Source organism: Chaetodon auriga, chromosome 6 (genome assembly GCF_051107435.1).
Source record: "Chaetodon auriga isolate fChaAug3 chromosome 6, fChaAug3.hap1, whole genome shotgun sequence".
Classification (NCBI taxonomy): Eukaryota; Metazoa; Chordata; class Actinopteri; order Chaetodontiformes; family Chaetodontidae; genus Chaetodon; species Chaetodon auriga.
Window position 1 is genome coordinate 18,298,686 of NC_135079.1, and position 27,148 is coordinate 18,325,833.

Sequence of the window (27,148 nt, forward strand, 5' to 3'; positions counted from 1 at the left end):
TGTTTGATGTGCAGGAACTGACTTACAAGACGGTAAGCCGTCGTATTTACCGCGTTTTTTTCCTTTAAACAAACACTTCGATACAAACAATGAAGGAATTCCGCTATTTCCGTGTTCTTAACGGATGTTTTAAGATGCGGTTTCGCTGGCTGATAGAAATCTCTCCATCGTCATGAGGCCATGCTAGCTTAGATGAATGTTGGTTAGCTACAGCGGTTAAGGAAACTGTAGCGGGCTTGTTGTAGCTTGATACGTAAATTTTATTTACGTATTTGGTAACATCTGACGAGTTTTTGAGGTTAAAACTAAATAGTTGGAGGCAAAGTAACCGGATGAAAAGACTTTGAGAAAAATGTTCATCTTGCGCCCTCTGTTGGATTGACACAAAGGTGATACTGGGATGTTGCTGCAAGTTTTATCTAATGGTTTACCTGGATCAGTTTGACCTGTAGAGTCTTAAAGTGAAGCAAGGTTTACGTATAACCTTCTCCACGAGTCAAGACTTTAATGTGGACGCAGACTTATGACTTATTTTTCCTCCTCCGGTTGTTCATTTGAGACAAAGGACTACAAAGGACTACTTTAAAGTCCTTAAAATGAAACAGGCTGTAAAAACCGTTTGGCAGTTGAGCATTTATTGTAACTATAGAAATGTATTAGAGCTCCTCTGGTCACTTGCACCACCACACAGATGTGGCCTCATGCCGGGTTGAATTTCAACTAACTGACATCATTTTGTTTTCGGCGTCATGTTGAGGACCCTGCTGGCGTTTCCTCAGGTAAATATTGTTAACATTATTTATATCTCTCTGTCATGTAATGTTAGGACAATACTTATGCCTAAACTCTCTTACAGTACACTCTGTTTTACATTTGTCTTCACAGGCAGATTTGTGAGAAGTGACCAACAGAGTCCAGTGAAGAAGAAAGCACTTGTCGTGAAGAGTGATGAGGTGTTGACATGTGCATGTGAGTATGTCATGTAAACACAATACAGTACAATACTTACCAAGATATGAGGGGTGCTAAGTATGATATGAAATAACAGACAATCTGAAACATTAGTCAAGAAATTATTTCTGGTAAAAAGACAGCTGCCAAACCTACTAAGGTAATTAATAGTAAAGTAAGGACTGTCCTTGTCCCCTGTCCTTGTGTGTTATCCTGACTACACATACGTTTTGTCAGGCCAGTGACAGTGTAATCGGACAGCAATCTGCCTGGAATAGACTTTATCATGTCATTATAACTGAAGAAATTACTCACTGTGTAAAATAACTTGCTTATGAAGTTGAAAAACTGCTCAGTACCCAAATTATCAGCAGCTAATGTGAGGACTGTACTGTGTCCATGTTTCAAACTAATTTGGATTTTCACTTTCACTTGAAAAGCTTTTGCTTATCACACAGTTACAGTATTTATGCTTTAAAATGTTTATCAAAGGTGCAGAATATCTGTTTGATACCCTTTCAAAATGCTGCAGAGAATATTGTATAACTTGTATTGCGATCTGTCAACACAATAAAGTTTGACTATGAAACAGAAATGTCTTGTCTCGCATACAGTCATTATTTACTCCTTGTTGTAAAGGATTAAAACATGGCAGATTTTGTGTTACTTGTAAGACAAATTCATAGCAATATTACAGTAAAAGGACAATTACTAAAGGTGGAAACAGCTCATTGTAGCTCGAAGTCGTTCTAATATATGAGGCTACAAACCTGCAAGTCTGCCGTGTGTCTCCTTGCAGCAGGTAATTGTAGGGATATGCTGGCCTGTATGCAGGAAACAGTTAGGGGTTACGCCAGCTTCATCTCAAATGCATAGCTATGGCAACAGCTGAACACAGCGCCGTAATGACAACAATATATTCAATCGGTTATTTAAGAAGAAACTGACTAAACAGAACATATGACTTAAAGTGAACTTGCTCATAAATATGAGCTATGACTGAATGAAACAATCACATACCTGAATATTTATTGTGTGTGGTCTGGTGTATTTGTGTATTCTGAGGCTCTATGGAAGGTGAAAGGCGGATTGGCACATGATGTGCAACTGTGTGCAACAGTGCCACCTTGTGTCTAAATGTACATTTTGTCTTGCTTGCTTTTCCCCCTGATTTTGATGTAATTTGCCTACTCTAACGTTAGGCTTTTTTCGTGGAAGTGATTTGACAAGTCTAAGTAGGAAAACATACAGGTCTAAGTAAAAATGAATGATAGCTGAATTCCATTTAGCTGCTTTGGTTTCAGGCTCCTGGTATTGTGCATGCTGGCTCACTGTCATACTATCATGGTTTACTGGGACACTTGAATAGAAGAGATATTGTTATTGTTATTCATAACACCTGTGCATTTCGTACTGTGATAGGAAAACTAGGTGTAACAGACATTAGCAATGGCTATATTCCATTTGGGTGTCCACATAGCTATACCATCCAGTCAGCAGGAACAATACCAAAACCCTGAAAGTGATGCTGGCAATGGGCATAGAAACAGATATTAGAGATAGACAGAAAGACATGCAGCCAAAGGTCATGGGTTGGAATCAAACTCAGGCTGCTGCTGAGGACTCATCCTCAGTATATGGGACACAGTCTCTACCAAGTGAGCTATCAAGGCACCCTGATTAGATATCTTTTTAGAGATTGGAATTGATTAGAGAAAGCACTGTGAGTTTGCTTTATGTGGGTATTAGGCTGTCGCCTCAAGTCTGTGAAGCGCTGTCTGGGTTACTCAGGTGGTGCCTGGCTACAATTCTTGCAAACCACTGTGGGAACCCTGGCTCAGCTCCATTTTTGGCAGTGCTGACACTAGTAACTCTGAGTAACTGCACCAAGACAGGATGCATCTCAGGGGTTTTACCTTGTGCATGCAGGGTACAGGAAAACAAGAGGTTGGGCCCAAATGCAGACTTCAGGGACTGAGCTGGTGCTGTTCAAAATTTTTAAATGCAAAAATCACAGAACCACAGGCTTATGGAACTGGTGAGGCAGGCTAGGGTCATAACCAGAAATCAAGAGCAAGTGGCCTGGGAGCTTAAGAATGGAGGCCTGAACAGGGATGGAGCAGGAGACCTCAGGAAGAAGGCCTGGGGGTTGAACAGGTCTGGGGGACAGCCTGGAAGCTTAATAGATGGGCGTGACTGGCAGTGAAGGCAGGACATCTCAGAAGGTTGGGCTGGAGGCTGATGGGGAAAGCAGAACCCCTCTGAAAGCCGGCAATGTAAGCGAGACCCCCTGAAGACTGGTGACAGGGCTAGAGATGAGGACCAGTGTTTGGTGGCTGGAGGGTGGGGCCGCAGGAGATCTAAGCTGGAGGCCAGCAACTGGCTGCAGGAAGACTGTCAGGGGAGCCGGTGAAGCCAGGCAAACAGCAGGCTGATGAAACACCACCACAATAGACTGCTGCAGCTCAGCAAGATCAGGAGATAGCTACAGCACTGGCACTGAAGACGCTGCAGCTCATGAATGGTTAATAGCTGCAGATCCAGCTCAGTGGATCACTGCAGCACAGTAACTGGTGACTTCTTCAGTTCGGGCCCGCTAGATTGCTGCAGCACAGGACCTGGTGACCTCTGCAGGAAAACAAGGACTAGGACCCAAATGTAGACTTCAGGGATGGAGCTTGCTGAATGGTGATGCAAGAGAGGGTTAAAACCAGAAAGCAGTCCAATACAATCAAACAAATCCCCTAAGGGACAGACAGAAGTCCAAAGTCAAATAAGCAGGCAAAATGTCTAATACTGAAGTCAGGCAGGCAAAAACAAGTTCAGGTAATAAAATAACAAAAGCACATGAAAGTGAGTTAACAATCTGGTAAAGGAACAAAGGAAGTAGACCAGTACATATGGGCCCTGTGTACACCTGGCATTAACATGCATCTTGCTTGATTGGATCACAAGTGGACAGCACTAAATACAGGTGTAAACAACCACCAAAACGCACTGTGATCCGATCACTCAAACCACTTACTGAGGTCATCTGGGACACAGGTGACCGCATATCTTTGTATTGTAGTCACTAATATGTCCTGATGCATCCTGGACAACAAAGTAAGAGGACCATCATCAGTGCAGGGTGTGGTAATTGTTTTGGTAACAGTGCACCAACGCTAAATGAGTGAAATGACTTTGTATTGTCAGTCTCAACTGTTGTGATAACCTTTACATGCATATTATTTCTTGAAGCATTTTTCTTTTCTTAACTAGCTTGGCAACTAGCAGTGTGAAACAAACATGGTAACACACAGTAACTGTGCGTGGGGCTGTGTAGAGCCGGACACCTTGGAGATGCATGATAGCCACAGGAGTGAAGTCAGGGTTATAGTCAGTGGCTGATGATTCAATGAGATTCAGGTGAGGAAGTGGGCTGGGAAGCCCACACAACTGCAGAGCAGATAAGGGAAAAGAGAACAGGTGTGCGATTGGGTGAGGCAGTTGAGTCAAGGGGGAAGGATATAAAGTCTGAAGGCACTGAAGGTCCTGGGAAAGTAGAAATGTGGCTGAAGAGGAGAAACAGGCAAATACACTGTGACTAGGGGTAGCAAGAACCACACAGCGGTCTTTGCTAGCAGGAGAAAAACAAAGCATTTGGCAACATCGGAGAAAGCACATGACTGGTTTCCCTCTTCAGGCTAACAATGGAGTTAACAGTCATAGAGGGAAGGGAAGTAATTAATGAAATTAAACAGTTTTATTGTTCTGGTATTGTACATGGTGGCTCACTGGAATCGCTATCTGGGATGTCACTTAAATAGAACAGTCATTATTGATATGATTAGTAATACCTGTGGTTTTCCTGTTTTGACAAGTCCGAGTGTGCAGTGGAGACAGTATAGTTTAAATTGAGAAAAGCTGAGTCATTAAGATGCGTAAGTTCTCACAATTACAGTACGTTGTCACGATTGCCAAAACGTGTCAAGCTGCATGGTTATGCTGTTTTAGGTAATCAAATTATTTATAATGTTACAATTCTAAGATCAGCTCATCAGGGGGGCCCTACCTTTACCTGGCTACATTTTTAATTTCTCAACAGTATATTAACATTGCCTGATGTAAAGGTGGCATCCTCCACTGGTAAGATGGTGTAAATATCATGATATCAGCAGGCGGACACTAGTGGTACTGAAGTACAATATTAAATATGAATACTTACACAATATAATGCAATATATTACAATTAACCTGGGAAAAAAACACCTTTGTTAAATATGTGTTGTTTTTGTTGATACTGTGTTGTGGAGGTGATACTGAGTATTGCAATGTATCAAATATGTTGCCTTCTTTGTTGTCTGTATGGGATGCAAAAGGTTGATCAGCAAAAGTCAACATACATGTTGATTTTTGCTCTGCTTACATGTAAGCAGAGTGTTTGTTTCAAGGCTAACAGTGCAGGTGCTGCTTGATAATGTCCTCTCCCTTTGTTGTGGGATCTGCGCAAACTGGGATGATTTCGTTTTCTGCAAAGCTGTCATACTGGGCTGTAGATTTGGCCGATATGACAGTACATATACTGTAAAACCATCATCAATTTGCCATGGAGTTTGTATCATGGCAGCAGACCTTTTAATATATCTGATTGTATTATATCATTGTTGTAAATCAGTGGGCAAGGCTGGATTAAGTACCTTGAATTGTGCAGTATTACTTTGCTACATTGACCAAAAACAGATATTCCCATTTGACTATTTTATTCAATAAAATGATTTGCTACAGAACATGCATTTTTGTGGTATATGTCATATTTGATTTAAAAAAAAAAATCATATACAAGGATAGAGGACTTTATCCATGTTGCCCCCTTTTATTGGACTGTGTTGGTATTTGACAATGCGGATGATCGTGCCCATCCCAATAGTGCTCAGCATCCTCGGTACAGGGAGTTCTGTACATCGAGTACCATGCAGACTCTCTGCGATGCCATTCGTTACCTGGTGTCCTCACACAACCCTTTCGATAGCACAGGAGACCTCTGGGCGGCGCTGTCTTCGCCAGGCCGTGCTCTGTGGGCTGCTAAAGGGGGCAGGCTTTGTCTGCAAGTCTCTACTTCCATTCATACAGGGTGTGCAGTCGTCTCCGCCGACAGACTAGTCGTGTCACCTCCTCGTCAGGTCAGAAATCTTTGCTCTCTCAGACCGATTGAAGGGTTGGTGAGTAATAATTCTCCTTTTTCAGCGCCGATCTCAGCGCAGTCATGGCTCTGTGGAGTTTTGGAAGTAACTGTGCAAATATGGCTGCAGGGACTCTGGAAAAAAAAAAAACTCGGCAAGCTAAACAAAACCCCTTTATATAAACTGTTGTTATCTGCGCAGTTTAAGGTTGAAGTCACTTAGTTGTATTTCCGTGTCGGCGAAGAGCTGAGCGCTGTTTACAAGATGTTTCGCAGATTATCGCTTACCTTCGCGCGGATGCAGCCGGCCGGCTTGTTGTGGCCTGCAGCAGTCAGAAATTAAGTTTACAGGCGAATCATGATTTATGAAAGTGCAAACTTAATTTCGAGGAAAGCGGTCTATGGACTCACGGCCACTCTCTTGGCTTTTAACAGCAGGTTGTGGAAAATCTATGTAAAACAGGCCTCTTCTGAATATCTGCTATAAACGTGTAACCTGGTATGACTTTACTTTTCTCGAATGCGATGTTATGTCGAAGGATCCTGGTTAGCACTCCTGCGTTATTCATAACATGAATGCAGGCAAAAGTCCAAGTAAAGGTCATTCATTAACAACCACCTGGCAGCTCTATTACTACACTTTTACAATTCTGTTATTCAGTAATAATGCAGGATAGTATGTCTCTGCCTGACAGCGTCCGATGCTGCGTGGTTGAAGCAAAAGAGAGATTTAGAGGTGGATGAGTGTGTAGATGTCACCTGCTGGTGAAGGTCAGGCAAAACTGGTTGATCACGGTGTCCTGTTTTGTGGGAGCATCATAAAAGTAGAGATGACACTGTTGTTTCTGTACACATTGTTGAACAAGCGGGACGTTTTGATAAATAAGTAGAAAAGGTTATATTGACACTGGGGGTGGGGTGGTGGGCGCACTAGTGACCCCATTTCTCACAGACCACGTGGGCAGGACACTCGATATAATACAAAAAAATAACCTACATATGTCGAGCGTATTCGTCGAGAGGGACACTGTCTGAGGTGAAGTGGTCGGTAATGGCAGCTAAAAGGCTTTTTGAGGGGGGTGGTAATGGCGATTGTGGTCAGAATCATGATGCGTTAAGTTTCTGAAGGCTGGGGGTCGTGGACATGATTAATTAAGGTTAGACAGGGTTTTGCATCTGCTTTGACATGCAGTAAATGGACAAATGCAGACTGTACGATATCCAAAGCAAGCGATATGTTTACGGAGGCTTCGTGGCTTCCATAGTGCACTACGCTCGCAGACATACGAGGATTCGTTATTACACAGTCGCCAGTTTTACCCGGTATCGAAGCGCTGCGACCTTTCCCCTAGTTTCTGCAGCACAGGGTGGATCATGTGATGTGGGAAAGTAGCTGGGGGAGGGGACTGGCTGCTGAAAACTGCTCTGTGGATGCTCCTTCCGACGACTGAAAACGTAGGAACGACGTGTCCTGCTTTCAGAGTGCTCTCGTTGAATGAAATAAAACCTGAGACTGCAAAGAGAAAGACGTTGCTTCTCAGAAATTAAGAAGAGCTTTGCAGGAGAAACGGCGCTGTAATCTTAGAGAAACCTAATGTGGCAAAGCTGCTTTTGTATTTTAATGCTTAGCATCCATGGAAACATCAGTTTCACGATCTATCAGTGGTCAGTTATAGACTGTCCCAGTCGTTTTAGGCAGTTACATTATGCATATGCTCATGTGGCATTTGTATTTCCCACAGCATTTGAAGGCAACAGGAAGTAGCAGCTCCCTAACAACACACAAACAGAGGTTAATTATCCAGGTGATGGTCTGTAGTTCACATACACTGCTATCTTCTTGTAGTCATGTTTCTGGGCCTCTGAGACAATTGATCAGTCTCAGTATTAGTAGCTTTATTAGTGGCCTAATTACAAAAGATCAGATGAAGAATTCTGCAGTCTAAAACATCAGGTCAGATAAGCATTGACAAGAGCCATTCACCAAAATACAGGCTTTAGAGCAGACTCCCCTTTGAAAAAAAAAAAAAAGCTTCCTAATATCATTTAGCATGTTACAACTCACTTAAGGTTTACAAATTTAAACAAGAAGAGTGCACTCAGTAGCCAGGTCTGTCTTTCTGAAACAGGAAGGTGAATTATCTGAGGTAACAGATGGCGAAGTACCTACTGCAATGTAGGGCTGCAGTCAAGCAAATAAAGTGTTGGTCAACTGAAATTCCACCTACTCTTTAATCAATCGTTTGGTCAATTAGGAACAAAATATATGCACGCTATCTCTAGAGAATGTCTACTAAGTAAATTTACATACAGCAGCGACACACACACACACTGGCAGGGATCACGGAGAACAGGCTTCTCTATGACAACATAGCTAATGCTAGTTGAGCTAGCATTATAATTTCAAGATACGCTAAAAGCAACATGAAAAAAAGTTGTGTGTGGAGGAGGGAAACATCTAAAACATGCAGGGAAGGGGTCCCCGAGGACTGGAACTGAGAAACACTGTGTCTCCTATGGCAGCCACGAAAAACACCAAAGGCACTCTTTAGAGCCAATGTTTGGCTTGTCTAAAACAAAGCTGTGAAAACCAGAGTGTTCTGAATTCTTGTCTTATAAGTCCTATAGTTTTTTAAGCCATATGATTATTAAAACATCAAGATGAGACCGAACTATATCTGAATGTCACCTTCGGGGCCATGGCAAAGGCCAAAAATGGCCTGCAGCAGACTTTGTGCCTAACACAGAGCGTAGAATGGCAAATACAGTAGACTGAAGTGGTGCCAAAAAAAGTTAGTAAAATATGTTTACGTCTGGCGGAGATAATACAAGAGTTTCTAGTGCCTTGCAGCAGTTCTCTTGTGCTACAGGATAAGACAGCATACCTGCTCAGCCAGTTCAGTGGTACAACAGAGCCACCTCCCAGTGCATCTCTTTTGGTCTCAGCTTGCAGGAGCCAGTTAAGTTGATATAGTAACTAAATACAAGAACATGCTTATCAAGCTGATTTATGAAGGGCATCCCTTTATTTTTTGAATACAGCTTTTGTAATCAATTAAATGCTAGTAATTAATGATCATCATTGTTATTAAGCATTCTTAATGCAGAAGAACAGCAAACTCTTGTCAGTTTGGTGTTCTTGTTAGTCTTTGTACTTCTTGGGGTATTTGATATTATATTTTTAGAAATACCCTTAAGTTTCAGTGCTCGCTCACATGACAGCTTTGTAGAAAGGGCACAGATTGCTCTTAGATACAGACAAATGATTGTGCTACAATTGTGTGAATCTTTTAGTCTGAGACGGAGTCAAAACCAAGTGAAGTTGCAAGCAAGACCATCAGGAATGTGGACCAGTGTCAGACTACAACAACTAAGAAATGGGACTGCAGACTGCAGTCATGGAGACATGGAGAGGGAAATGTCCACTTCAGTAACTCACGACAGCTGCTTATCTCACACATGTGATTCCACAGTTTAGCACAGTAACAGTTTTGCCTCTAAACATACAGTTCTGTTTGTACTGTGCCTCTGAGTAAAGATGCAGTTATCTATCTAATTTAGTGATGCATTTATTAGATTGTCATGCCATCCACATTATCATGAAGTGAGATAAGATTGTATGAACGAGAATAAAGATGTGGGTGGGTCGGTGTTTTTGAACTACATCTTCCGTTTGCCTTTAATGTTTGATATAATCTCTCTTGATGCTTCTACTTCACTAGCTTTACTATCTTGTACCTCCCTTACCCTCAGTGACCCTGTGCAGTAGTAGCCACCATGGCAGAAGCGCACCAGGCGGTGGCCTTCCAGTTCACCGTCACCCCTGATGGCATCGACCTACAGCTGTGCCACGAGGCTCTACGCCAGATCTACCTCTCTGGCCTTCACTCCTGGAAAAAAAGGTTCATTCGCTTCAAGGTGAGAGGTGTTTGACACATGGGAGAGCAAAGTTCAGAGGGTTTCTGTACAATATGAGGGGAAGTCTTGATGAGGTTTGACTCATTTACTGTTCCTCAGTTTGTTATCTTCTATGAGTATCTCACATCAGTTGCTGTTCATATCTGTTCTCTGTAAATATCTAGTTAATAAACAGCAACACACAGGTCCCAGTAATGTGCCATGCTGGAAGGTCACCTTTTCTCACACGAACAGTCAGCAGTAACCTTCCTGTCGGTTCTTTGTGTTCTAGCCTTTGGCCTAGTTGTCCATTTACAAACATACTGAGTCATACTGAGTCAATCAAAGTCAAAGACCTGCTAGCATTTTCATCTATTCCTCTTGCCTCTAGATGCCTGTAATTAATGAGATACTACAGATGTCAGCAGGATCCAAAACACTGTGTTACGATAACGATAATTTTATAAACGATTTCCTTTTAGATGCTTTGCTCTCAGTGACTGTGGTGACCTTTGTAACACTTCTTTTGGTTTACCTTTCCTCAGAATGGGGTGATGACTGGTGTGTACCCTGGCAGCCCTGCTGGGTTCATGGTAGTGGTTGTGTCCTACATGTCCTACAATAAATATCAAAAGCTGGATCCCTCTCTGGGGTTGATTGCCAAGCTGGGCCAACACATGCCCATCAGGTAAGGCCCCTGATATCATGAGGTGCTCTCCTAGCATGACGTGGTGTTATCCTTTTTGTCCTTTTATATAAGCAGACAGAGAAAGCTGAAACCCTCAATTATTGGTCTTATAGAACAACCTGTTACACTGAACAGCAGTGTGCATGTCTAGACATAACCACCACAAATATAACAGGCAGGGAAGAAATTCTGAACATATGAAAATGCTCATCTTGATCACAGTGATGGAGCTGTAACACTTGACTGAGTGTCATCAGACTTTTATGACACATATGCTGTTAAGCACAGGCGTAGACCTCATTCCGTTGTGCGTGAGTGTGTCTCATTCTGATGTCACATTTTGTTCCCACTCTTCACCACACCTCATCTTCACGTGTGACAACAATTTTTTGTAGTATTTTACAAAGACTTCCTGTTCATATAAAGCTTTTAATGTCTGTCTTATCAACAATGCTGGGGATTTTCCCTCAAGTCAGGCACGTTGTTTATGATCATTGTTTAAGTCAGTTACCCACAGAAATGTCTTGGGGGGGAAAAAAAAACACAGAACAGGTAAATTTTCTTTTCAACGATAGAGCACCTGTTGGATGTTAACACGGTTTCAAACTTTGTGAAATTGGGGAAACCTTTTGCAGATTGTTGGTTTGTAAAATATATCATCAGTGACGCTGACTACACTGAGTAATAAAGGCTAGTAATAAAGTTAAATTGAATGGACTGTTTATCAGTCATGAATGAATGTGTCTTTGTTGACTTTGGACTTGGCAGTAACTAAATTACTTAAACTGACTCTCTCTCTCTTTCTCTTTTGTCTCTGTCCACAGTCGGTATATGTCCACAGACAGCCAGAAGATAGTTGGAGGAGTTCTGGTGGGCACGGGCCTGTGGGTCACCATAATTATGATTATGAGGAATGTCCTAAAGAGTCTGTTGTCGTGGCATGGCTGGATGCATGCACGCCATGGCTCTGTGTCCTGGTCTACTCGTGTGTGGATGGTGAGGCAATGAATGTGCTCCTCTGTCCTCTCAGTTTTAGAGCAGAGTCATTCAGGAATGTTCTAGAGAAAGTCTTTCCCACGTGAGTAAAGGATGCAGTTTTTGCTACCTCACATGGAAGACGTTGTCACAACTCATGAGAGCCAAATATGTGAGAGACAAGAGTTGAAAAGAATATTTATTTGTAACACGTCAAAGATGCAATTTCTCTTTGAATTACAAGACACAGTCCTTCTTACACCACACTATAAGTGACTTTGGTCGTTTTGTTTAACCCACTGTTTGCATGTTTGCACTGTCTCTCATACCCTGCAGGTGTCCAGGTGAGACACAACATGCAACTTCAAGTTAATTTTGCTCTGTTCTCTTCTTCTCCAGTTATTAGTGAAGGTGTTCTCTGGCAGGAAACCAATGCTCTACAGTTTCCAGAACTCCCTGCCGCGGTTACCTCTTCCCCCTATCAAGGACACCTGCCAAAGGGTAATTTCTGCCTCTCATGTCATTTCATTAAGACTCTAAAAAGAATTTCAAATCTGCCCAGTTGAATAAATAGTCTGAAGAAAAAGCTGTCTGCCATTATTTGTTAGGGGAGAAATAATACTGGAGATTTTTCTGGCCTATCAGATCTCACCTTATTTAAAATGGATGATCCTTTGTGTGACTCTTTGTGACTTTGTGTTTCTATGTGTTGATAGTACCTGGAGTCAGTGCAGCCACTGATGGATGATGAGCAGTATGAACGGATGAAGGGTCTGGCTAAAGACTTTGAGAAGAACCTGGGACCCAGACTGCAGTGGTACCTCAAACTCAAATCCTGGTGGGCCTCCAACTATGTGAGTTAGAAAGAATAAATTCCTCTCCCTTTCTCTCTCTTCTGCTCTTTTGTCTCAGTGTCCTGGGTCTTGAATCAGCTTCAAATGGCCAAGAAAAGCAGTGTCTCTAATAGTGTCACCCCCTTTTCTTTTGTCCCCTCTCCGTCCTCGTGTTGCACAGGTCAGTGATTGGTGGGAGGAGTATATTTACCTTAGAGGCAGAGGGCCCATCATGGTCAACAGCAACTATTATGCCATGGTAAGATGTCTCTGTCTATCTGTTTGCAAATGGTTCAGCCTTTAATTAAGCAGTATGCGTTTCCATGTAGATGGTTATTGATCCTCTGAAAGTTATGAGTTATTATCGCTCAGTGTTTGAGTTTTGTTTTGTGTGTTTTGTGTTTGTGTTTTGCTTTTTGAGACACCAGAATTAACTCCAAGCTTTCAGTAATTTTAAGTTAGACTATGGTGTGAGTGTGTCGGACTAGACAATAAAGGCAAGAAATATTTTACGTATAGATATATATAATAGAATAAAATAATACATTTTACTCAACTGTGAGTAGCTCTCTATGACAGTGTCACAGGGGAACTCATTACAGCTTCAGCGTCTTGGCTGGCAAAGCTACAATCGCTGTATTTTAAAGTGTCAAGTGTTCAGTTGATTGCTCATCTGTCCCAGATTTGTGATCATGGACCCAGTGAACTTTCAGCCACTGAGGGTGTATAATTGGGATTCTGGAACAAACCCACAGCTCACTCTATGTTTCTGCCTGAATGAGTGAGACAGTAGACTGGATCAGCCCTGCAGGGCAGGCATGTCAAGCAAGATCTAAATGTCTGTTTTTGTAGCTTACACAAAAAGGGATCTCTGCTCTTGTTTACAAAGCCATATCACGAAAGCACTGTTGTCAAAAGAGACAGACTTGGCATGCGGCCAGTGGAACAGCACTAAGCACACTTTAAATTGCAGGTCATGATAAGTACTGTATGTGTGACATGTTGGATGAAATGTGAATGATTATTCATTTATTACTATCAATCTCGTGTTGTCCAGGATTTCCTGTACGTGTTCCCCACCTCCATCCAAGCTGCTAGAGCAGGTAATGCCATCCATGCTATCATGCTCTACAGGAGGAAACTGGACAGAGCCCAGATCAAACCGGTGAGTATAGCTCTCCTCTGTCTCTGTGTTTTCATTCCCGAAACTATTTTCTTGAAAATTTGCTAATCAGGAGACATTGCACAAGCTGTGATATAAACTGCATTAGTATATGTTTGATCACATCAATCCTCTGTAAATGTTTAACTTTCTCATTCATGATATATTGATAAGTAGCTGTCATGTCAGTGAGTTTCTGTTTTCTATTTGCAATGAGAGCTGCTTATCTTTCACAACCCTTTCTTGTGTCATCCACAATCTCACCAATGATTATGTAGATACGTCAGTGTTGACTGCTTTGTGGCAGGTTCTTCCATGCCAGTATAGACTCGCCAGAGAATATTTGTTACTTTTCGAAATCCACATGAGCCACTCTTCATATTGTCATTAACCTGATCCACCACATAGCACTTATTTAAAAAGAAATTACAGGTTTGCCTGATGCCCATTATTTCCTTCTTCCAAAACAGTAGTGAAGAACAAATGCCAGTATTTGGGTTTTATTAAACATGACTGTTGCTTTAACTGCATTCTAAATTAATCAGCATACACAAAGACAAATTGCCTCCGAAGTTATATAACCAGTCCTTAACAAGTACTGTGGCATTTAAAAGACTATTCTTGAAGCCTGTTTGTAATGGGTACTGACAATGTTATCTTCACTTCACCTGTCTCCTCTGCGCCGCTGCAGAATGAATGTGGTGGAAACACTGCTTGATATTGTCCTCAGCTCGCTGTGTCAAACTCTGAACTTTCGAATGAGCCATGCATTGTGCTTTTTGCTTGTTTTAATCGCAGTCTAGCTTTGATTACCGGCAAAGCAAGATCACAAGCATTTTCTGAAAGCTTAGTGAATGAGGCTTAATGAATGCTGGTGATTTTACTGACATGCGCAGGTGTCATCTTTTCCCACTCCTCTGCCAGTCCTTTTCCTTTACCAACCTGCATGACGCCTAAGTGCAAATTCTTTTTACATTTGTACAATTCTGACACATATTCTATATGTTGCATACACACACATCGGTCTCTTGCAAAGACTGATAGTATGCATTTACACAAACACCAATGCATGAGCTCGCTCTGTTACACACTCACATTCAGTTGTCTCTGTTCTACTGTTTTGCCCACTCGCTGTGTCGGACGCTGCGTTAGATATACTTGCTGGAAAACAAGGTTCCTCTGTGTTCGGCTCAATGGGAGCGGATGTTTAACACCTCCCGCGTCCCAGGTTTGGAGACAGGTAAGAGGAGGGCACATCTCCACCGTGCCCTCTGACCCTCTCCCCTATGACCCTAGCTATTGCCATGGCAATAGCCATTGGAAACCCTGACTCCTACACTCATTCTCAACAGTACAGCCCTGAAACCATCCTACCACTCATTGGCATTTGTTAGTTGTATTTTATGGATGTATTTGTAAGATATACATATTTAAAATTGATGAAGTGTTTTGTTATTTATATGTCAAAGTATCTTCATTTGAGTACTTCTCCTTCAGCAAATATCAGGGCTATGCTGGTGGCATTGAGATAGGAGACAGCTGGTTTCTGGACCCTGCTCATATCTCCTTCCCTGGCAGCCTTCTGAGGTCCTTTCTGCTCTTTAAGACTGCTTATCATACCAATCCTCATCGCTCCCTCTCCACTCCATCCATGCTCCTGTCCCTGTACCTGTGTGTCTGCTGCTGTTCTCTGGGGATTTTAGTGAATTAGTTTGTCATCTCTCTTTGTTTGACTCTCCCCTTTTGCGTTTCAGCTCATGCTCCTACACACTATTCCCATGTGCTCAGCCCAATATGAGCGTATGTTCAACACCAGTCGTGTCCCAGGTGTAGACACAGGTAGAGTCTTTAGTCTTTAGCCTCCTCCACACTACTCTTACTGTACTTCTCTCTGGGACATTTGTCCATTTGTTTGAATTAGATATAATATGACCTCCACAAATTAATAATGCATGTGTGCTGGTCTGTGAACATTCAAGGATTAATTTGCATGTGCCTCAAATCTAATGTTTGAGTTTGAGAAGGCAAAACAGCAATAGTATGTGTTTCTATATCTCCTGAGTGGTGCTCATAGGTGTGAGTCTAGAATTACTAACCTTGAACGTTGATGTCATCAAAATGACCAAATGTGTACATTCATGAGACAGCACACATTTGGGGAAGACAGAAGTGGATGATGAATAATTTCAAATGAATTAAGATTACAAACAAAAGCAGTGATCAGTGTTTTCCAAAAATAATACTGCTCCCCCTATCAGTTCCTCCATCAGGTTTTAATAGGTTATATAAGGGGGGTTGTACACAATACTGTACTGATGCATTGTAATGCTAGTAATGCATAGTAGAGCATCAATGAAAAAATATGCCAATTTTGTAGTGTTAAGTAGAATATTCTTCTTAGTGTTATTTCCAAAACCAGTTCAATTTAAAAAAAGGGCTCATGGTTGTCTGTCCATATTGCTGGAGGTGTTCTTACTGTAAGAGGAAACACAGTAGGCCAAGTATTACCTGGATGTGAGGTTGTTGTTATTCTTGGGATTGTTCTTAGCATCCTCTCCTTTGTCTTGTCCATAACAAGGACAATGCTTGTTTGAACACTGCTGAGTGTCACCAAAACAATATCATACCTTTGTATCAAATACACAAATGATGTATATGAATTGGTTTCTCTTCGTTGTTGCACAGTGCTGTTCAAACAAACATTGCCTCAATTCATTGTATTCTAAGCCACTGCCCTATTCCAAAATTACTTTCCCTTTTCATCTCACTTCCTGCACTTCCCATTTCAAGCTGCTTTAGTTTTTTGAACTGGATAGTCCCTCCCATCGTATAGTATGACTTTGAATGCAGTTGTTTTGCCCTTGAAATTAATACAACTTCATGAGAAAAAGAAACCAGCCAGTGATGTTGTGGATATCACTGAAATTTCGCCACTGGGTGAACTGAAGTTACTTAAATGTAACTCCAGTTCAATGAGTACATGTGTGCGTATCCCTCTAATGGGCTTTTCTACAGGTTTAAGGTTCTCTTAAGAGACTCTACCTTGGCACCAGGGAAAAATCTTTGCACTCACCACCCAATATGAGGATAGCGTTCGTGCAGCACCCTCCCCCTATAGAGCCCCAGTGCATGTACAGCTCATCTCCCCTTTAAAACCAAACAACAACAATTAAGACCAGCCTGGGTTATGGTCAGAGGACTTTGACCATACTCATAGAACTGGAGTTACATCCAAGTAACTACTATTTCTTTGTCATATGTTCTGCACTCTTTAATGGGCTTTTGTTGTTTGATGAAACGCACAGGCCGTAGAGATGAAATGTACTCCCAGTCTGCTTCAGGGTCACCACGGACAGTGTACCAAACACCAAATGAGACACAGAATCAGTTGTCATGTCCCTGAGATATGACTGCACAAAGGTCAACATGGAAGACCAGATGGCAGGCAGACAGATATCTTTCACTGAGACACTCCTGGGAAGATGCCCCTAATGGAGTGTGTCTTAACTCCAGCACAGAGGGGCCCCCAGCTCTGTGAGAGAACAACAGACAATTGGACTTCCTGAAAGCTGTCAGAGAACAAAGTGTGAAGGTGCTCCTTCTACCTGTTGACACAAGGAGGGGAGAAGAAAGCTCTCAGGTGAATGACCCTTGACCCTAAACAAGGGGGAGACCTTAAGCTAGTCCCTGTCATCACAGAAAGGCATACAAGAGTGCACGGACAGGGTGCACAGGTCCCTCTCCCTTTTGGCCTCTAATCCTCTTTGAGAGGACCCCGTCTGGGCTGTCCGCCCTGGTCTTGGGACCACAGAATGTAGCAAGCCTTCAGGGATCAGAGATGGTGATCTGCCCAAGTCAGGATGGATACCACCATCCTGTGCAGTGCTGGGGATCTGATACTACCCTGTCTGATGAGATAGGCTACCACTGTGGTGTTGTCTGACCTCACCCTAATGTGCTTCCCGCTCAGCTGCGGGGCGAAGTAGTGCAGCACCGTCAGCACTGCTACATCCTCCAGTAGGGTGATGTGGTGGGGGGAGCTGTCCTTGTCGAGGGTTCCGCCCCATCTAGCGAGGTAAGGCATTTGCTGGCTTGGCTGCCGGGCCCTTGCATGGTTTAATGGTGAAGCCCAACTGCATTGTATGTTGAATGACCAGTTCTGTCTGGATGCAGTGAGAATCAACCACTTGTGTACGGAGGGCAGGATTTTCATGCCTGTCTACTTGAGAATTTCCAGTGCTGTCTCCATTCATTTGGAGAAGGTGTGCAGGGTAAGAGATTATCCAAACATGAGGCAGCAGTATTGTTAGCTGTGTCCTCCCTATTTATATTGGACATGTCTATGGGTGTCATCCACTCGCCTGGCTGGATGCACTCCAGAGGGTATTGACTGTCAGCATATTAAAAGGCCTCCGTTCTATGTGGCGGTTCAGGATTTGCAGGTCAAGTAATGGTCGAATGCGCCCCGGTTTCTTGGGCACCACAAAATATGGGGAGAAGCTCCTTTTCAGAGGAGTGTGAGTATTTCTCCCTCCAAGGGCACTGTCTTGGTGGGGATAGACCGAGTTCTGAATTATGTATGGAGGAGGCAGGCGGAAGAATTGCAATGTGTAGCCCCTCTGCAGAGTCCTCTCCAGCCAGATGGAGAGAGTGCCACAGAGCTGCACCCAAGTTGGGTGGTGGTCCATTAGCAGCCAGACAATGGGATTAGCGGGAAGAGAAAGAGCAGTCCCACCCATCCTGACCCTCTCATCTAGAGGGGGGGTTCACAGGGGGCCTCAGCAGAAAGGGCCAGGAAGCGGTTTAGGCAAAGAAATATGCCTCTGCATGCTTCTCTTCAACCCCTGGCGAGCCGGTCATCGGTGAAAAATTTCCTCCCAGGGCCAGGCAAGGCTCCTACCTCTTGCCTATGTCCACGGTTCACACTCTGTTAAAATGGTTTGCAGGTCTTGAGCTAGAGCCAGTGACGCAACCTGAGCAGTACAAGTGTAATTACCTTGACAGCGGCTGAGCAAGCCATAGAGGGGAACAGTATTGCACACAAGTGCTAAAACCTACATTAGCATATAATTATCTGGGCATGCTGCAGCCAGAGGTAGCCAGCAAATTTAGCTAGTGACGCACTAGCTGTACTAGCAGTTACTAGAAGTGTGTGGTATGTTGTCAAAGAGCCATGAGAATGAGAACTCCTTCACAGACGCACCAGTCATCCTCCCTGTGGTATGGTCACACTAGTAGCCACCGCCACATCTTCCCCATTGCAAGACAGAGTGGAGGGAGTAGATGGAAACTGGAAAACAAGAAAACAGGACAACATTACTAAGAGGATCCTGTCAGCAACACCATATGGCGACTAAGTTAGTTTTTCCCCTGAGTGCAGAGATTGTACTCAAGGTGGCAGAGTGCTATGGGAGTGCTACCCCCGAATGGGCGTTAAAAGATTTTTTTCTCTGGTGCCAAGGCTGAGCTACGTGAGGGTAAACCAATAACAAAGCCTGTTACAGAGTGGAGGATGTACATCATAAAACTGGTTACTAACACCTATTATCCTAGGAATGAAATGCTGTGATATTCCACACTTTATTTGAAGTGCTGCCTTCTTTTTCACTTTTTTTTAAGATTAAAATTATTCACAATTTTTAATTTTAAGAGAACCTAGAAACATAAATCTCCAACACTTCTCCAACTGTCTTTCTCTGTTTTCCTCTTTTTCTCTGTCCTTCCCATTGGTCCTTTACTTCTAGACACCCTTCAGCACATGAATGAAAGCAAACACATAGCTGTGTTCCATAAGGGCCGCTTTTTCAAGGTGTGGATGTTTTATGATGGGCGGCTGCTGTTGCCACGGGAGATAGAGCAGCAGATGGAGAGGATCTTGGCAGACAAGTCGGAGCCTTTGCCAGGAGAGGAGAAACTTGCAGCACTTACTGCTGGGGACAGGTGGGTGGCATTACAAAGCGAGCTGCAGCCAGTATTGATGACAATTACTCTTATCATTGTATTATGTATTGCAGCGCAATATACAATGTACAATGTAATACAATAGGAAGTAAAGAAATACTGAATATACATGGACGTTTATTGGAATGATATGTTCCACGGTTCATTGAGGGAGCTGGCTGAGTTAAAAGTGACTAAAGCCTAAACAATATCGCATTTTTATTACTATTATTAATAATAATAACAATTTGTATAGCACTTTTCATACAGAATGAAATGTAGCACAAAGTGCTTTACAATGCCTTTCTTGTGACATCCTTTATATGAGCCTCAAAATTCAGTTCTGCGTCAAATGTTACATCAAGGTTTTTGACTTGTTGACATGGGCTGAAAGAGACAGCTTGTAGTTTGCTAGCCAGTTTCTGTCTCCGGCCTCCTGTACCAATATCGAAAACCTGAGTTTTGTCCTGGTTGAGCTGTAGAGAATTCTCTGCCATCCAGGATTTAATTTTGAAATTAATACCAGTGTTTGAGAGTTTGAAAAATCAGATAATACATGTATATATTGTGATTTTCAGTTTTTAAAAGAACAATGCAACAAACGCTTTCCATAAGGATACCTTAAATTCGATATTAAAGATATGTACTGAGAACCATATTCTGCCTTTGAAAAATTAACAGTGGACAAACGATGTGATGGCAAGTACACATAACACCTGTCTCACACTGAGAGAAACTTGCGTGTATGTTACAATTGACTCAAGGCATTGCCTCAAACCTGCCTTTGTTTGACATTTGAAGGACCCCGTGGGCCAGTGCTCGCAATACCTACTTCGGCCGTGGTAAGAACAAGCAATCTCTGGACGCCATTGAGAAGGCAGCCTTCTTTGTAACACTGGATGACACAGAGCAGCGCTTCGATGCAAACAACCCAGTCAAGTCTCTGGACAGCTACGCCAAGTCCCTGCTCCATGGAAAGTGCTACGACAGGTGGGATATTTTGTTTCTGATGATCACTGAGTGTGCCGCACAAGGCCATTTCTAGGTAAACTGAAGATGTTTCTTCTTTGTTTTCATTCAGGTGGTTTGATAAATCCTTTAACCTGATCGTTTTCAAGAATGGCACCATGGGACTGAACGCAGAGCATTCCTGGGCGGATGCTCCGATCATTGGCCATCTGTGGGAGGTACATCAGTGTAGTTTTTATTAAATGAATTTCACATGAAACCAGCTCTTGAGGAGTATTGTAAATTCAGAAATGAGTACCTCAGTATGTCTTTGTATGTCAGTCCTTTTATCTTAAATGGACTAAAAGTGGTACCATCTGAACTAATACAATGCAATGGAAAAATGTTTTTATGTTCTGATTGGCACGGTGGTTGTCCATCAGAGCTTTTAAGAAGGACGTGTGAAATCAAATCAATTTCATGTCTACCATTTAATTGAGTTAGTCATATTAAATCTTGACTCTGCGTTGCAGCATGTACTTTCCATGGACCCTGTTAAGCTTGGCTATACTGAGGAAGGTCACTGTGTTGGGGAGCCTCACCTCAACCTGCCAGGTCCTCAAAGGCTGCAGTGGGAGATCCCTACTGAGGTAAGGGCCTTCCTACATGCTGTCATCTGACCACTGCTGTTCGAAGGTGTGGAGAAAAGTTGGCCATTATAAAGAGGGGAAGATCCAGTAATTTTTTAAAAACAGGGATAGCTGGAAGACATTCGTAGTGCACTCATTTATATGGATCAAGTGAGGGTGTTTGTGAGGCTGTTTGACCATCTGACAAGTACTTCTGATGCGACACACTGGCAGTCTAAGTCTGCTAGAACATCTCATATGCTGTGAGCTGATACCTGAGATGTAATATTCATGGGCATTGGCTTCCCTCTGCTGGTAGTTTCAACAATGTGCAGCAGTGTTAGTATCGTTATTTAAGTCCAGAGATGTAGGCAAAGGGCTGCTCGATGTTGTATAATTGAAATTTGAAATGTGACAGTACAATAGCTGGTATTAGGTTAAGAAGAACTTATGCTTCTAATAGACTTTTTTTTTAGTCTAAACTGTCTTAATAAAAGGATTGTTTTACAAATATGCTGTCATCTGTTCAGTCTAACATAGGACTCTGTCACTTCCTCTAGTGCCAGGACATCATCCAGAGCTCTCTGACACTCGCCAGGACTCTGGCTGATGATGTGGACTCTCACATTTTCCCCTTCAATGACTTTGGCAAAGGTCTGATTAAGAAGTGCCGCACCAGTCCTGATGCCTTCATCCAGATCGCCCTACAGCTCGCCCATTACAGGGTAAGTACATACACGTCACTGTTTTAGCAACAGAATTTGATGACTTTACAACACATTTAGGCATTCATTTATTTGTCTTTTAGTGACCTTTGCATGCCATATTTCTAATTTAATAACTGACCCAGTCCAGTCACACTCCTCTGAAATTCCAGCAGAGGGCAGTCACAACTTACAAGACAACATCACTGCAGACTGTTGAATGACTTAATTAAAGCTTTGATCATCTTAAGTTTAAGGCTGCATTTTCCTCTGTGTTTTGCACTTTATTTGATAATGCATAACTTAGTAGTGCATAGATAGATAATGCAGCCTTAGTAATGGCAGTTTAGGTATTGCATGTCAGTGCAGTCGATTCTTTTTAGGTGCAAAGTTAAGGCTCCCAAAAGTCAGTCACTTGTTTGTTTGTTTTTTTAATTATCACTAAGTCAAAAATCTAGTTAACTCATTAACAATTTATAAATAAAAAACTTCCTGTGGTTTTTCTTTGCTCATGCTGACCCATACTATCACCCAACAGGACAAAGGGAAATTCTGCCTGACATACGAAGCCTCCATGACACGTTTGTTCCGTGAGGGCCGAACAGAAACCGTGCGCTCCTGCACCATGGAGACTTGTGCCTTTGTTCGTTCCATGATCAGAGATGAGACAGTAAGTGTAAACACCTCTGATGACAGTGCTACTCTTGGTCACCCCTCGTTAATCCACTATGCAGATCATGTTCTTCAATTGTTTGTAGTGTGTAACTTGTATCTCCTTCTTATCCATTCAGAGAGAAGAGCGTCTCAAGTTGCTCAAAGAGGCAGCAGAGAAGCACCAAAACATGTACCGCCTGGCAATGACGGGCCATGGCATTGATCGCCACCTTTTCTGTCTCTATGTGGTCTCCAAATACCTGGGAGAAGACTCGGCCTTCCTCAAGGAGGTATGAGGTGTTCTTGCAAATTGTGAGATTTCTGCTCTTAAAGCTGATGTAAGGCCTCTTGTAAATGACCCCACCAATATGAATCAGCAGAGACAACAAACTGAACGCTTATTGATTTACAACACTGACAGTAGAAACAAAGTGGCTATGGTGCCTGTACATCTGCCCACTTCCTCATACAATAATGAATGAATGAACAGTTGCCAACATAAACTGCCATGTTCTGAACAGACACATTGCAAACACTAACAAATAATATGTGTATTCAAGAATGTAAAAGAGCAAACTTAACAAAGTACTCAAATCAGCACAAGGCATGATGGGACATGTGGGCCGTTGCTACAGCACTGCCCTCTGGCTCTGTCATGTGAGCAGCACACTCAGCTCTGCCTCGGCTGCAAAATGTAGATGAATATATTCATAAGACCAGGAAGGTAAATAAATGCTTCAAGTCAAAGTTATAAACGCGAGACACAACTGAGATGTACGCCTGCACGGAGCCGATGCAGACAGCCGCCTAGATTGAAATGAGAGATATGCTTGTGGCATAGACATGGGGTTAGTGTCAGAAAAATGTAACATGTTGTATTTGGGTGAGCATGCAAAGGTGAGCCTAAGGATATTACTCAGCCTGTATGTCTGCAAGCTACGTTTAAGTCTGTGTGTCTGTGTGGAACGACATTATCACATCGTCATGTTCCAGCTAAAGTGATCTTATCTTACATATCACAATTTAAATGATATCCATACTACATACTACTCTTATGTAGTGCCGAGCAAAGTTTCGGTGAACTGGGATGTGGAGAACAGAGATGCAGGATTAACTCTGCTAAATAAGCACAGCACAAGTTCTTTTTGACCAGTGAATTGAATGTGTGCTACCTTCATGTTTAGGTCCTGTCTGAGCCGTGGAGGCTGTCCACCAGTCAGACCCCTCTGCAGCAGCTTGAGCTGTTTGATCTGGTCAAACACCCTGAGTATGTGTCCTCTGGAGGCGGGTTTGGTCCGGTAAGTTATCCATCAGTTCTGACAGTAATTGTTAAAGATAGAGGGAGGGCGGTTATGTTGTGTTCCTACAATTGAACAGAAAGTCATGCACTTTGTGTGTGGTGAGCGGTGTGTGAGTCCATCAATCATAAGTATTTGTTTCTTCTTCACTGAGGGTTAGCATGTCACACAAAGCATGTCCACCTTTTTATGTTGTGTGTACATCTTTAATTACAGAATAAAAAGTCTATATGACATAAATTCCCACTTTCTGAGATTAAACTTCTATTTTTCTTCCCTCCTGTCCCTTCAGGTGGCTGATGATGGTTATGGTGTCTCGTACATCATTGTTGGTGAGAACCTCATCAACTTCCACATCTCCAGCAAACACTCGAGCCCAGAAACTGTAAGTTCACTTGTTTTCAGTTTTAACTGGCAGTTGAGATTCTTATGTGTCCTTTACTCAATTAAGAGACTTTTGATCATTTTTGCTTTACTGCAGGACTCCCACCGCTTTGGCACCAACATCAGACAGGCCATGCTGGACATGCTGGATCTCTTCCAGCTCAACAAGAAGTGATTGTCCTCTCCGCGGGTGGAATAAACACGTTGCGTTTAGCAAAACATATATTCTTCCTGAAGCTTGTACAGAATCAAATGTTGGGGTTATTTTTTAAGTTAATTGATGTTACAGAAATATGGATGATTGAGTGGCATTTGGTAAGATTACTGTCAACATGTGTGCGAGGCGTTTAAGTGTACTGTATGTATAGGCAAGGTGAGATTGGGGTGGTTTTGAGCACAGGTAGTGCACAGATCAATAATCTTTATTTACATGACTGTACGCGCCGGTGCCTTAATGACCCACTAATTTAAAAAGGCCAGAAAGGAAGGGGAAATAACAGCCGCTGTAGTGCGATACCTTTCAGCTGAAGAATCGTTCGGTAGCATCATCCGATATGTGTATCCGGTTTTAAGTTGAGAGATGGTGCAATATTTGGACTAGTTTTTGACCCGATGTTGAAAGTCGTTTTAATTCATTGTGTTTTTAGGTTTCTCAGTCATATGTAACTGGCAAGTTTGTAACTGGCAAACTTGATGCTAAATATCATCAACAAATTGCATGTTGCATGGTGTCCATTAATTTCACATGGCTCAGTATTTAAACTCCCACCGAGTCTGAATCACTAGGATTAACAGAAACCTGCAGGAGTGAAGCTGTTGATGTGTAATTACAAGAATTATAAATATTCAGCTTTGGAAAGTGACCCTGCGTCACTGATTCTGGATACCAACACAGGGGACAGGGAGCTGTTGCCATTGTCTAATCAATGGATCATTGTTGCCTTCGGGACTCATGTGCACAGTCAGTGTGTTTGTTCTTTTCAGCTGCCGTGATGTCATGATGTAGCAACGGAGGCAGACATGTTTGTGCGCGCGTGTGTGTGTTTGTCATTTTCATACTCAGGTTTTACTAACGTGGTATTCGAGGGTGCTGGCTGCAGCATTGCAAGATCAGTGCTTACGCTGGCGTGTACATGTGTAACAGTAGAACAAACTGAGATGCAGTACGATGCCATGTGACCCCAATGAGCTGGTGGGTAGTATAATATGAAGTTTGCTGTGGAAATGAGGGATTGGTGGACGTGGTGTGTGTCTGTGGTGAACTTCACTTGCACAATGTGTTGGGCAGACAGTGTGTGGCCAACAATGACTTTCTTTTTTTCGGTTTCTTGTGTTCAAAAAAAAAAAGAGTGGGTTAATTGTACTTTAACTCTGTTGTGCACTCCAACATTGGCCGTTTAGTTCGAACTAACTGATTCCTAACTACCTTGTTAGCCTTTTGTCAGATCAAGATGAATTGCAAGCTTTTATGAGCAAACTGTCACGTTGTCATTACAGCATAGTGATGTTGCAGCTGTTAAAATGAGGTGCAGAGTCGCTTAATAGTCGTTAGTGTTTCCAGTACAGTAGGAAATCTTTTTCTCTTGGAGCAATGCATAGGAAGTGCAGATGCAGTATAGAGGGGCTGTCACGTGTAGGAATGCATTTCTGTTATTATGTATATGTTGTAAGTTCATCATATTATTTATTACTTTTTCCATGTTTTCACAACTTTATTCACAAAAGAAAAGTGCATATTTACCAGATGAATGTGGGAAATGGTGAGCGCTAAGTTAAAGCTTTGCTGAGTCATGTAGTGAAACGGACAAATGCTTCCCTTTTTTGACATGACAGTTTTGTTATCACACACTTTGCCAGTATGTTGTAGTTGTATGACTTTTTATCTCAGTAGACCTCATGTTTACACTGCAGCATGATGTTTGAGGATGACGCTGTATATCTTTGCCTTTAATTTAAAGATGTGTAAAAAAAGACAAGCAGCTGATATACCAAAACAAGTTTTAACAATAAAGTGAATGTCAGACAGCTGTATCACCCGTGAGTATGTCATGTCTTCTTACAGTCTGTTCTTTTTATCAAGTGCAGTGATTTCATAACTTGTGGAAGAGAAGCAGCGCACTCACTAACATATGCCAAAGATGTCAAACTCAAAGACAGTCACATTTTGGACACATATGTAAAGATACGTTCATTCATGACAGAAAACTGTCTTTGGGTTTTACTTTATTGGTTGGACAAAACAAGAAACAATCGTTACATTAATGAACAATGAAAACATGAGTTGGACTACAGCCATGCTGTGCTAATCTCAGCATGATAACATTTACACAACTGCTGGTGTAATGTTACCATGTCTCATCTTGGTTTAGCCTGTTAGTATGCTGTAATAACATTCAGATTGGCACTAAGCGCAGAGTTCATGTGTTGCAAGTGTCACAGTTTTTATCAACGTATTGGACAAGCTAAAATTTTGACCTGATGATGGCGCTGGAGGAAATGTTACAGGAATTACTGAAATGATTGCAGTTCATCCGGAGGGGGATGTGAGTGTGTGTACCAAATGTCATGGCAAATCCATCCATATCCCCGGAGTCCTTGTGCTTTCTCATCTGTCAGTTTCTCATGGATCATGGTTGCACCTACTGCTGTGGCCCTGCTGGACGCCCACTGCTACTGTTATTAGTTCTGTTATTATTAAAAATATGTTGTTAATATCTACATACAGTTGTTATTATAGGCATATATCATCATTTACTTTAATATATTAATAAATACACTATCATATTTATTATTATTAATAAATATACTATCATACACATACCATATACATATACCATGTCTCTCTCCCTCTCTCTCTCGGCAGATGGCTGGCCACCCAGAGCCTGGTTCTGTTTGAGGTTTCTGCCTGTTAATAGGAAGTTTTT

The 27,148-nt window shown here is 42.3% G+C and overlaps 1 protein-coding gene across 5 annotated transcripts; it reads left to right on the forward strand.

Annotated features, from left to right (window-relative positions):
- The first annotated feature begins 14 nt into the window (after positions 1–14).
- cpt1ab (carnitine palmitoyltransferase 1Ab (liver)) lies at positions 15–26,272 on the forward strand. 5 transcript variants are annotated; one of them, XM_076732823.1, is made up of 19 exons: positions 15–32; positions 9,866–10,030; positions 10,555–10,697; positions 11,522–11,693; positions 12,072–12,173; positions 12,389–12,526; positions 12,687–12,764; positions 13,563–13,670; positions 14,820–14,907; positions 19,412–19,607; positions 20,409–20,597; positions 20,689–20,794; positions 21,089–21,205; positions 21,745–21,909; positions 22,427–22,558; positions 22,680–22,832; positions 23,727–23,840; positions 24,133–24,225; positions 24,322–26,272. In XM_076732823.1, exons 2-19 carry the CDS (start codon positions 9,890–9,892, stop codon positions 24,397–24,399), a joined length of 2,313 nt encoding a protein of 770 aa, XP_076588938.1. In that variant the 5' UTR covers positions 15–32; positions 9,866–9,889; the 3' UTR covers positions 24,400–26,272. The 5 variants fall into 5 exon arrangements, with proteins under 5 accessions (XP_076588938.1, XP_076588936.1, XP_076588935.1 ...); XM_076732821.1 differs by lacking the exon at positions 15–32 and adding an exon at positions 6,028–6,113; XM_076732820.1 differs by lacking the exon at positions 15–32 and adding an exon at positions 6,054–6,152.
- Positions 26,273–27,148: the final 876 nt, after the last annotated feature.

Coding starts and splice junctions, on each gene's coding strand:
- cpt1ab (XM_076732823.1), top strand. CDS start 9,890: ATGGCAGAAGCGCACCAGGCGGTGGCCTTCCAGTTCACCGTCACCCCT. Junction 12,765..13,562: donor ACAGCAACTATTATGCCATG/GTAAGATGTCTC, acceptor CGTGTTGTCCAG/GATTTCCTGTACGTGTTCCC. Junction 14,908..19,411: donor CGTCCCAGGTTTGGAGACAG/GTAAGAGGAGGG, acceptor CTTTACTTCTAG/ACACCCTTCAGCACATGAAT.